At 49.5% G+C, this 12,780-nt stretch overlaps 1 protein-coding gene across 14 annotated transcripts in view; it reads right to left on the reverse strand.

Annotated features, from left to right (window-relative positions):
* CAMTA1 (calmodulin binding transcription activator 1) overlaps nucleotides 1-12,780 on the reverse strand; it is a 324,941-nt gene that overhangs the window by 230,370 nt on the left and 81,791 nt on the right. For all 14 annotated transcript variants that reach the window (XM_055799761.1, XM_055799755.1, XM_055799756.1 and 11 more), the window contains one exon: nucleotides 11,711-11,778. In XM_055799761.1, the coding sequence (XP_055655736.1) occupies nucleotides 11,711-11,778 (68 nt within the window). The remainder of the gene's footprint in view (nucleotides 1-11,710; nucleotides 11,779-12,780) is intronic.

The following is a 12,780-nucleotide window of genomic DNA, read 5'->3' on the forward strand; positions in this document are numbered from 1 at the left end:
ATGCCCCTGGACACGCTGCCCAAACAAGTTTTGTCTCTCTTAAGAAAACATACAATGGTTCTATTAATTATCACTTCACTTCCTCGTAACCCCCTTTGCTCACTGCAGCAGCAAAAGGCAGAAGGAAATGCAGGAGCCTTTTAGCCAGAGACAGTTAAGTAAAACAGAGGGAACATCCCACAAATACCAAAGTCAATTAATTCATTTGTTACAGAGCAAGAGTCCTGCATAATTTGTCCTCTGAGTAGTTTGTTTTAGCTAATTGCTTATCCAGCAAGAAGATCTCCCCTGCATGACCCATTTGCTGCGCAAGAGGCTCAACTGATGAGAAACGAACGATCACCTTCCAGAGGGCACCGCAGCAATGGCGCAGGGATGCTCCATGCACCACTCGGGTCCTCAGACCCACGAGCATCCCAGATGGGAGCGGAAAACACCGGTGACCTGCTGCGGCTTCGCAGGCAGGGTGAGCACCAGTTTCTCCAGGGGAAACCATGGCTCCCAATTCCAGGACACGCATCTCCATGAAGATGGAGAAGAGAAGGCTGTGGATAAGGTGCCACATGGAAGGCTTTACCCCCCCCCCCCGGCCCGTCCCCATTGCTGCAATGCAGTCGCCCATCGCTGGCGCGTTATGATAGTGCTTAAAATGATACAATTTCACTTGTAAAGATAGTGTTCTTCCATCGTCTGCATCACTCCCTCAACTTCTCTGCTGATGTGAGATGAAGCATAGACAAAAGCAAATGGCTCAATACCACATTTGTAAAATCCTGTGTTTGTAAACGTTGTTGGAAGACAAGCTGAGCCGAGCTGTCAGACCTGCTAACCATCTTCCAGGCAGCCGAAAGACAGGATAAGTACTCATGTTATTAGTCTCATTAAAATTTTGTAAATTAAACAGTGCAAGGGAACAGCCTTATTTATCTTAGCTTAGTTCATCATCGACATTTATAAAATAAATACGGAAATAATGCTATGGGCACAATCCACTCTCACGGGCAGCAGCAGGACTCACACGTGCTCTGATGAAGCAGAGGAAGGGATGCTGCTGCCCACCCGCTGGGAGAGGAGCCAGATGGTGACAGCAGATCCCATGGGAATCCACTGCCCCATCTCACCTAAACACTTCCCTGCTGTTTGAAATCCTGCAGTGGGCATGCCTCGATGTTGGGGGTTCATCTGTGGAGATGAAAGTTAACAGCCTGCAGTACTCAGAGGCTCAGGTGCGACGGGCCAGTGGTCCCTGGCTCCATCAGCAGAGAAAAATGCAATTCATCACACCCACAAATCCTCTCCTTTTGATCACCAGAAGCCACAAACCCACCCCTGCAGTCGTGCACGGTCTGTTCAGTGCATGCACCAGCTCCCAGCCATTACCTGGCCCTCCTGGGAGAAGCAGTTTCTATCACTACACCTTGACCAGTGCTCAAGAAATTATCATTGCTTGATGGTTTTAAAAATACAGCCATGCTGCACATGGCATTGTTAAATTAGGCTGGAGAAAAGCATTCAAATGGTGCACACAGCTCATCTTGGCTCTACAGCGAAAAGATACAACAGCTTTGCCAGAGTCGATAGATTTTCCTGTCCATTTTGTAAAAGTGCCAGGCATCCGAGCAGAAAGCAAACAAGATGCCCCGGGATGACAGCACACTGGAGAAGACAGAAAGGACCAGTGCTTTCCAGGTAAGATGAGTCACTTTTAGGCAAAACTTAGATTTTCCACAATTAAAAATAATTCCTGAACTGTAGGAGAAAAAGTTTTAACTTCACACCACGACAGAGGTGAGGCAGGAGAGGGCAGGGAAGGATCACCTCCAGCAGCTACCTGGCAGGGAAGATCCCGGGAAGCCTCTGCAGCATTGCTGGACCCCAACCAAGTGCCTGTGGGCCCACCCACCCAGCAGGGACATCGAGGAGGTCACAGCAGCACCAGGCTCATCCTCGCTGGACCAAGCCAGGCGATGCTGGGAAGAGGCAGAGGAGGAACGCGAGGCGATGCTCGCTTTGAGACCGGTTGGGTCCAGCATTTGAGGAGTCACCACCAAGGAGACAACAGGATTTCTGGCAGGAAAGCTTCCAGTTCTCACGTTCCACCAGGAGGCTCATGATGGGCTTTTATTGCCGCTTTATTTCCCTCAGAATCAATAGAAAACAATAATCCTACGGCCAAGCATAAATCACGTTGCAAAACTCGGCGAATCACCACGTGGGACGCCTCGGGACGAGGCCTTTTTTTTAATTCCAGAAACGGCACCATTAATGATTTAGCAGATCTCCATCCCACCTCCAGCAGGGCCGCCACTGGCCAGGCAGTTCTGATTATTGCTGGAGCAAACGCCCCCAGAGTTTATTCCAGCGCCGGGAGCAGCCCCCTGCAGCAGCGAGCAAAGCGCCGGGGCTGGGTGCCTGCGCACCCACCTGCCCGCGGGCTGCACGGTGGCTCCCACAGCCCCTTCACTGGGCTGTACTGGACACGGCGTGGGGGCTCGCCAGCCCACCCACCCCCACCCCCCCGCCCAGCACTCTACAAGGCTGCGCTGTCTGTGAACGGGCAAAAATGACGGAAGGTAAAGCGGCCGCATCACGAGTGGGAAACAGACCCCTCGTGCGCCCAGCCCACCGCAGCAGCTCCCGCGGACCCCGGCAGGACCCCTCCTCTGCCCCCACAGGGGGACAGCAGGGCCCAGGGGAAGGGGCTGTTCCCGCTGCGAGCACAGCCAGCAGCCCCAGATGTCTGCACGGCAGCTGCAAGGGCAGGCCAGCCCTGCGAGCCCCCCACCCCTTGCAAGCCCCCCACCCCTGCAAGAGCCCCTCAGTCCTGCAAGAGCCTCCCAGCCCTGCAGCCCTGTGAAAGCCCCTCAGCCCTTGCAAGCCCCCCAGCCCTACAATAGCCCCCCACACCTGTGAGCTCCCCAGCCCTGAGAGCCCCTAACCCCTGTGAACCCCCCAGCCCTGCAAGAGCCCCCAAACCCCTTGCAAGCCCCCCAGCCCTGCAAGAGCCCCCCAAACCCCTTGCAAGCCCCCCAACCCCTTGCAAGCCCCCCAGCCCTGCAAGCACTTAAATGCTGCAAGAGCCTCCCACCCCTGCAAGCCCTGCAAAAGCCCCCCAGCAGACCCCCACACCTGTGAGCTCCCCAGCCTGCAAGAGCCCCTAACCCCTGTGAGCCCCCCAGACCTGCAAGAGCCCCCCACACCTGCGAGCCCCTTAACCCTGCAAGAGCCTCCCACCCCTGCAAAAGCCCCCCAGCTCTTGCAAGCCCCCAGCCCTACAATAGCCCCCCACACCTGTAAGCCCCCCAGCCCTGTGAGAGCCTCTAAGCCCTGTGAGCCCCCCAGCCCAGCAAGAGACCCCCAAGCCCCGTGAGAGACCCCCCAGCCTCGCTGCTCAGTGGGACAGAAGGAAACCCAGCACTGACTCACCCAAGGAAAACAAGGCGGCATTTATCCTAATTAACAAACTTTTTTCCCCTGCTGTAAACAGTACTTACAACCAGCAGAAGAATCGTGTCGTTTTACATTCTGTCAGTAAATTATAAGAAACAAAAAGGCATGGTGGAATTATCTGAGGGTGTGAGATTTAAGGTACATTTTTAATTAAAACAAAAAGACCAAAGCTGCGATGCAGCGTCATAAAGCAGATAATTTTACAGCTGGATGGTCTCCCTCTGATGTACTTGAAAACCATTTTTAAGTGACATAAAGTTTAACATACCGGTACATCTGCCTACCCACCAGATTCTACATGGAATTTAAAATTTAATTATATTAAAGTATTGTTACAGCGTGCATAGCAAGAATGCCAACTGAGTGTAACTTCAGGAGAATCTTTGCCAGATTCCTGCAAATCTGTGTTTCTTAGGACTAGGAAGAACAAAAAAAAAAGATAAAATCTTGGTATTAGTGCTCTCAGCCTTTGTATTTCTTGCTCACCCACCAACTCCTCCACATTTGGACCCAGCAGGCTCACGTACATCCCCGTGCAAAGCGGCAGCGTGTTCTCGTGGCAGCCTCTGCGCAGGTAACCAGCCGCGCTCCCTGCTGCTCCGTTACGCACAAGGAATCTCCCACAAGATTTCCCTCTAAATGCACACACGGGGATGTATGGATGCTGGAAAACCAACCCTACACCTACAGGAAAATGCATAAAGCCACGTGGGAATGGAACACCGCAGGCAGGGCAGTCTGTGGGTGAAGCCCAGAAACGCAGCAGCGAAATGCAAAAATACATCACTCCGTCCCCGACGGTGCCGCTGTGAGGACCGCCGAAATCAGCCCGATTATAACGCTGGTATTGCACAGCCCCAGCGAGGGCTGGGGGGCTTTGAAACCCACCTTGGGAACAGGGAGGGTGAACTGCAGAAAGCCAAATCTGATTATCAGGGAACCTACAGGGGCTCACGGAGCAGCGAGCAAGGGGCTGGGAAGGCGAACAAGAGAAAGAGCCGCAAGTTTTGAACTGGAGTGACAGCAGCCCCCTCGCACGGGCAGCCCCCTTGCACGCACCGCTGGGTCCCAGGCTCGTCAGGCATTTCCTGTGAGTTGAATAACTAAAGCCAGCAGCACTGCTTACACCACCAGTGACAAACGTCCCTCAACGCACTGGGTCACAGCGACTGCAATGGGACGTTTGGAAAGCTCGGAGGGAAAGGGAAGAAAAAGAAAAGCGCGATGGGAGGCTGATGTTAGCACCTCGCTGCAGGAGGAAGGAAGCTTTGGCTGTTTAGATACGCCAGAAGCAACAGTAGAAACTCCTGGTGCAATGGAAAGAGCCTTTGGGGAGGGAAAAAAGGAGTAATTTCTGTAAATATGCAGGAGCCCACAACCCCGAGAGAAATCAAAGGGCACTACAAGCCCGGCAGCGTGCACATGAACAGCACGTGCACCTGCCAGGCACGCCAGCTCCCACGTAGGCAAATTATTCCTCGTGCCACAGCAAGATAAAAGCGTGCTCATTACCTACAGACACTGTTATTCAGCACCAAAAAAAAACCCACCCAATAATAAAAGGAAGGAAGAAAAGAATTAATATCACTCTCTCTGTAGCCAGCTCCCCATCTTCTGACAAACGCGGCTTGTTACACAATTCACTTTGTATTCTTTCAATCTGAACAGCAGGTCCTCCGTGATGGGTGGCTCCCGGCTGCTCTTCCCATGCAAGGGGCACAAAATCCCTCCTCCCGATCCCAGATTTCTAGCATGTGCTTGCCAACGCACCCATGTACAATTCAAATAACGTTGTATTTCCCATAAATATTACGCCATCCCCATCGGGCAAGCGAAGTGTCCGTCCTCCGGACACGACGCACCCTGTTGCATCAGACCTTGGGCATCCTGATCTTGGCTGGCCAAGGATGGGAGAGTGGGAGAGCCACGGTGCTGGCTCCAGCCCAGCACTAACTTCAGTGCCAGATTTCCTGGAGGGAAAAAAACTTTGTCAATAAATAATCCAAATAAATAGCTTATTTTTAATCAGCTGGTATTTGCAGGCCATTAAGATGCAACGAGCAGGCTCAGGCACCCTTTCTGTACGTTGTTGTTGATGCAGAAAATGTATTGGAAAAAATGAGAGAATATCATTAAAGGTTAATTATGAGCAACTTAAAGGTTATTTTTGCATATCTCACCTCCTGGACAAAAGATGCTTCTTCATTACCATACCAGAATATAAATTAAGTTGCAAAGCCTTTAAAATGTAACAAAGACCTTAATTTTGTTGCTATTTTAAAGAGTATGAACAAATAGCGGTTTTCCTAGCCCCTCTGCAGCCTCTGCACGTTACGCAGAAAAGGGCATCTCCTAAGTGGTCCCGCATCAGCAATTAAAGCCTCCATCCTTCTCGGTACCCTTCGACTAGAAGCACAAAATGCATGGAAATACTGGGATGGTTTGGCAAGTCGGGTTCCAGCCGTCGGCAGCCCCAACCCAAAATCTCTCCTTGCACGTTTTTACTTTTCCTCTGCTCTAACCACGACAAAGGCAGCTCCTCTCTTACCTGGCTCATTAAACCCAGATCGCACCGCCAACACGGGGGGGAGCTGCTCATACTGAGCATCCTCCCACCCCCGTAATGTTTGGTCTAGAAAAAAGTCAGAGCCTGCCCAAATTTTGGATGCCAGTTTTGTCCAAAAACGCATGCCAAGTATTTGCCTTGGCCATATTTATTGACAGGAAAAGCTTATTGTCTGCCTTCCGCAAGCTTGGTAGTTTTCTGAATAATTTAATTGCTTTATTATCAGATAATTGCTTCTTTTGACAATTCCATGTTTTCTAGGGTTCTCTGCCTCTCCAAGGGGTGATGCTGCAGGACTCTGCCCTGACTCTGTGTGAAGAGGAGGGGGAGCCTTCGCGCCCTGGCACCGCCACCCCGGCAAAGCTGGGCAGTGGGGACAGGAGATGTCCACACGCATGGACCAGTTGCAGAACTGGCATCTTTGAAACCATACCTGGCATCTTTGAAACCATACCCGGCATCTTTGAAACGTTCTTTGAAACCATCCCCAGCTGCCAGGCTGGAGCAGACGTAGGAAGGGTCTCCATGAAATACTTGAAGACTGTTGACTGACCTGGGCCAGGCATCCCGGTGGCTCCCAGCAATTCTGCCATTAGGTCACATTAAAACAAACGGGGTGAGCTATTAAAGGAATTAATTATTGGCATCTCAACACCCCTGGACCATACTGGCTAAAAATCTATATGAATCAATTCCTCTTAAAACCATCTCTGTACTGTTTATCCTCTTTGGGGTGGGGGAAGAGGAGGAAATACTGAGAGCAGCGAGAAGAAAGTGTTGAGAGTCATGAAATCTTTAAAGTGTAAAGAGAGATGTGCCACATTTAGCAGGGATTATGTCAAGCAGCATCCCAAGCCAGAAAGAGCTGACAGCACACACATTGCCTTTGACAAAGGAAAAATAGGTCATATGCGACCCCAAACACGTAAACAAGAGATTCCAGCAGCACGGGCAGAAAATCCAAAATTTCAGCACTGTGCATGGGTGAGGCTGATGGTCCCGGATCCCATGGAGAGTACGAGCTATGTGAGAAAGCGAGGAGCTCCTTGAAAGCCTAAACAAGGTCTGGAGGGAATTCTTCCTTGTGACAAGCAGAAGGGGAGATGGATGGAACTTTTGCCACTGACCACAAGCTCTGGGCGGTCGCCTCTGCACAACTCCCAGCTCACGGCACAAGGACCAAGACACCCCCGCAGCATCATCTCCCCAACCCAGCCGGACGGCTCCCACACGGAGCGCATCACGGAGCCGGCTCGCGAGGTAATGGCTTAACGCGGTAAATTAATTCCAAAGCACAATTGTTTTCAATCTTCATTTAAACCCAACCTTAGTTAATCTCACTTTAATGACATAGGAAATGGAAATCCCCTTAATAAAGTAAGTCATGAATATTTATTACCCTATTTTTTACCTGAAAATTGAATAATTCAATTAATTTTACTATTAATTATTTAATACAAAATTAATATACTGCAAGATCCTAACTTATCTTTAAGAAGCCCCTGGTAAAGCTATCCAAGATAAAGTACGTTCCTTAAACTGGACCGGCGGACAGGTAAGGAACGGGGTAAGCCCCCAGCACCCATCCTGCACCCCCCTAGGCCAGAGGGGCCGGTCGATGCTGGCGCTGGCACCGGGGAAGGCTGAACCTCTGCACACAGCGATGCTCTCCAGGGGAGGCGGATGTGCTATGCTCACTTTTACATCCCCCCAAGCAGTTTTGCTAAAACAATAATCGCATCAGGTCCTGCCATGCTCCCTCTAAATCACATTGTGGGCTGGTACCCTCCGCTCCAGCCCCGCCACCAGCCCACATTTAATGTAACAAATTGAATTTCTCGGGAAATTTCAAAACTCTGAAGCCAGCAAAAACTGCTAAAAAAAGCAACGGAGGAAAACAACGATGGTTGTGAGTGCATGTTCAATGGGGAAAAGTTATTTCTACCCAGTCTAATGTAATCTGCACCCCCCTTCTAGCAACCAGCATCAGCAATGAACGGCAGAGCGGTCCTTTCCAAGACACGATGTCTATGACAAAAGCAAGCCAGGTGACTATTTTTCTGCTCTTTGCTACCCTGGCACATTCTTAGGACTCGCGCCGGGTCCAGCCTCCCTGGACCCCGGGCTGATGAGCAAAGGGATCGCCCTGGCACGGGGACGAGCCCTCTCCGCTCCCACCGGCCACGCAAATGCGGCTCAGCCCAGTTCTGTTGTGGCACCGCTGTCGTGAACCAGGTTCTGATGAGTTCGTGATTTATTAGGTTGGGATTCATCAGTGGGAAACGCTGCCTGGGCTGCTGTCCCTCCCCACGACACCAAAAGCCACACTTGTCTTCCTGAAGCCAGGAGAGGGGAATAAAAGTGCTAAAAATAACCCCGCAGGTAGCAGAAGTAAAACTAAATTACCCCAAATGCATACTGACAGCGCATGTAAATCGCTACAGATTTGCAGGAGCAGGCTGCTGCCCAACCTTTTTAGTTGCGGAAATATTAATCACTGCCAAGTCTCACTGCCTAAAAACAGCGTTTGAGCTCTTCCCGGGCTGAAAAACCTGCATCTGGGAACTTCCCCAGCCGCTTGCCTATCGGTACGAGCGATGGCTTAGCCCCGCGTCAGCAACCCGCATCATTTCCCCAGAAACATTTATCTTTTGGGTTTTGCAAGGAAGGAAACAAGAGCTTGGTGCTTGTCTCCGTCCCGTCCAAAACCCTCTGGTTTTGCCGGATGCGCGGCAGAGATGCAAACGCAACGCGGGAAGGGGCGCACTCACCCCCCATGGCATTGCATTCCCAGTTGGAAAACTAACCTCGCAGCTTCTGGGCACGGCCAAGTCTTTTTGGTTGCCCCAGTCTTGCTTGTGAAACACAGGTGAGGCTACATCAGATCACTCAAGCGTATTTTAAAAATACTCTATAAAGACGATAATTACAGAAGGCACTTGGAAACAGGTAAGCAAAGTATCTTCAACTAGATGAACAGTTTTTGGGCTAAAAGTCAGCTTTGTCATTGAAATTCCAATGTAAATAACAATTAAGTTCTACTTGATACACAAATGTCAAGTAATTTTTATTTATTTCTTTTTTGGTCATCATGATTTGCATTTAAACTTGGAAATGTCAGATACTTCAGCCTTGCTGCATTAGCAGAAAGCTTCCCCAGTTCACCCTGCTGACTGGAATACCCACTGCGGATTATCCTGAACATTCTCAAGTAACCAAACACCATTTCAAGGAAGCATCAAGGTCGATGCCTTGCGAGGTGTACTTGTTAATTTATGTTGATAAACGGGAGCACTCAGAAGACTGTTGTAATAATATTCCAGTATATTATTTTAGCGTATTTTACCAATTGGAGTCATTCCACAAGAAGTTTCATCAAAAGGCAATTTCAGAAGACTTTGAAGGCTTCCTCACAGGTCCCCTAATGCCCCCCCAGCAGCATCGTAAGAGGGTTCCTCCTCCACCCCTGACCAAAGCCACCCCCTGCCTGGTGCCACGGACCATGGGAATGTCTTTACGAGAAAGCAATGAAGGCATTCAGAAATGGCTCGAAACAAACTCTTCCCTCTTTTGCCCCCTTCTGCATTGGCTCAGTAACCCGGGAGGTTCGGCCACCCGCAACGCCACCTGGCACCACCATCAACCATCAGCCGCCAGCTCCTGACACCCGCCGTCCAGCGCGCCCAGTGCCCCCTACAGCGATCCACCTCGCCGCGATTCCTCGGATCGCGCTATACATCATCTTATTAAGAAATTCCATAGGTGTCAGTGGTGCAATTCATTTTTATTAATTTTCTGAGATGAAATTAGTGGCACCCACACCGGCACACAAAGAATGGGGAGTGTTCCAGTTCAGCGCCAGATCGATGTCATTAATTCTGTAAAACTGAGAGCCCCGATTGTATGAACTCAGCATTTAAGTCTTCCAATTAATTTTTATGTTAAAAAAAAAAAAGGGAAAGAAAACTAACTCAACAATTTAAGAAGGTCCTTGAACAGCCGTCACAACTTTTCTTCTCCTGGGACATTCTTTCTTTCAAGTGTAAACACACAGGAGGAAGGTATTGTAATATTAATCAGAAAATTATTTTTGTGCATTGCCTTTAGCAAACCAACTCTTAAAAATCACAGGACGCTGCTACAAAAACATGTATAATCTCTTATCTTTAATGATGCCATGTATACCCAGACTAGTTAATGTTTTCTGACCGCGTAATAGGCTTATCTGGCAAAGGTTCAGCAAGAAATCGTTTTGCATTAATTCTGAAACTTGGATTACCAGGTCAGAAAAAAGCCTTCTCCAATATTATCAAATTACCTGCTGTCCTGCAGCCAAGAAGGGGAGTGAAATAAAGCATTTATGCACTCGCCAAGATGAGGCTCTCAGCCGTCGATGGGAAAGGTCCATCTAAGGACCCTTCAGCCACTGCAGCGGCTGTGTGTCTTGGTGATCCATTTGAGAAAGCAATCAGGCCTCAAATGTCTCCCTTTCCAGGTATCCCAGACACATTTTAATATGACAGGCAAATGTATTATTTAAAGATGTCACAAAAAATACAGTAGAGACTGGGGGCAGTGGGGGGGGGGGGGGGGACAACCACAGAACCTAAAATAACACAGCTCTCTATTCCCTGTATTTCATGGAAAGCAGGTCCTCCTTGCGCCCCGACCGCTGCGGCACTGCCCGCCTCCACCTCCGTTCTCTCCTCAGCTGGGAGCTATGGAACACCTGGGGAATTCATCCGTACTGTTTGTTAGAGGCAATACCCATTCTTTGCGCCTCGCTATAATTTCTGCCCCTGCTAAGGACAGAGTGAGGCAATGCCAAGCCCAGCCACCAGCTGCCCAGGACGCCTCTGGCAGCGGGTCTCTGCAGCAGATGGCAATGGGATGCAGGATGCTACAAAAGGCTTTTCTCCCACCTTGGTCCTAGCAGGCTCCCTCCGACAACCCTGCCCTTTTCAAGAGGAAAGAGGAAGATTGGGAAAAAGAAGACAAGGAAAAAAAAAAAAAAACAAAACACACAACAAAATCCCCACAACATTAGAAAGCACGATTTGTTTTTTTGCGTTAGTACGGAAACTTTGCGAGCCTGAAAGCGGCCAAAACGGCAGGAAAACAGCCACAGCTGAAACTTCACGTCTCGGTTCCCAGGGGAGCAGAGGAGTTAAACATTTATGGTAGTGCGAAGAAGACATGACATTTACTGAATAATAAACTGCAAACATGTCTGTTAATGCGGCTTTTTGGGATCTCCTCGCCATCAAACACTTAACCCCAGCAAGAAAAACACCGAAACGCAAACAATCCCTGTGACTGCATGTTAAACAGGCAGAGCACACAGGGGAGGGCTTTGCGCTTTTTGAGTTCTTTAAAGCTGGAGGCTGTAGGGAACACTGTCAAGATAAATAGCCTGCAACCTCGCCCAAAGGCTTTCAAATCCGTTCATCTGAAGGCATACAATTAAATCCTGAACAATCGGGTTAAAACTTTAACCTGTCAAGATCGCAGCTGTTCCATTTTTAATCAATCTGATTTCATTCAATAAAATGCTCATTAAGTCAATTAATGAGAGTTTGGTGTCACAAGCCGTCAAGCATGACTGGGAGTTTTCACTCGGTGGCCAACGCATTGATTAGCAAGTCAAGTCATCAGTGAGAATGAGTCAATGGGCTGAAGCATGAGCAACGTTACCTTGTTTTAGGGGAAGTTGTTAGCCATTCTTCATGCTTTTCAAACGTTATTAAATAAGCTGCAATTTCCTGAAAGAGAAACGCAGAAAGAAAAAAAGAGTTATTTCCATGGCTGTGTTGGAAACTGGAAAGTTTTACAACAAAAAAGTTTTATAACAGAGACCAGGAGCCGCCCAGCCCCGGGTTAGGTCTGCAGCTTAAATCAGGTTTTGACTGAAACGGCACGCTCGGTCAACGTTCGTATTCACGCCACCAAAGCCAGACTTAACTAACGTAAGGAAGAGATGCAAACAAGGAAAGGCATTAACATTTTCCAGCACAGACAACTTGCTGGTTAACTGCGGTGACTGCAGCATCGCCGAGAGCCTGGTGTTACGTCAGGAGGCAAAGGGGAGGGCAGCGACAACGCGGACACGGGAAGCTAAATTAAATATTTATAAACAGAACAGCATCACTGCAGAGAGAATTACTGAATTATTAATTGTTGCCATAAAAAGCCAGCGGGTGACATCAACATAAGTCATCGCTCCCACTTGCAGGAATGATACGGGCGATTACTTCCAGATCAGAACCGATTTGTTTGCAGGAAATTATCAGCTCCGGCGAGATAATTCACGGTGGTGCTTGTATGTATGCCTGATGAACGTGGAATGGTCGCCCATCAGTCTCCTTGGTACGAACCCAGAGCGGCTGTGGGGCGGCCCCACCGCAGGCAGGCTGAGCATCACCAGCAGCCCTGGCAGAGAGCGGGGCGATGCATGCTGCAGGAGATGCGGGACCAGTGACCGTCCCTAACCACGATGGCTGCTGTCACCACACCAGTGACATCCCGACACCTAGCGATGGCCAAGGACCCCCGGGGCTGAAGTCCACAGGTTGCTGGAAACAAGCTCCCCCCCCACCCCCTGCCAAAGATAGACTCAGAAGTACGTAGTTTTTTGACGGTTCTCTTCCAAAAACCGCCGCCCAGCCAGGTCCAGAGTCTCCCTCTCAGAGAGACCTACAACAGCAAAAACTCTGCAGAAAGGTCAGTGAAACTGCCTTGAATGTTTAATTGCCTCAAATTAGACC

This window comes from Falco peregrinus, chromosome 3 (genome assembly GCF_023634155.1).
Source record: "Falco peregrinus isolate bFalPer1 chromosome 3, bFalPer1.pri, whole genome shotgun sequence".
NCBI classification, from domain to species: Eukaryota; Metazoa; Chordata; class Aves; order Falconiformes; family Falconidae; genus Falco; species Falco peregrinus.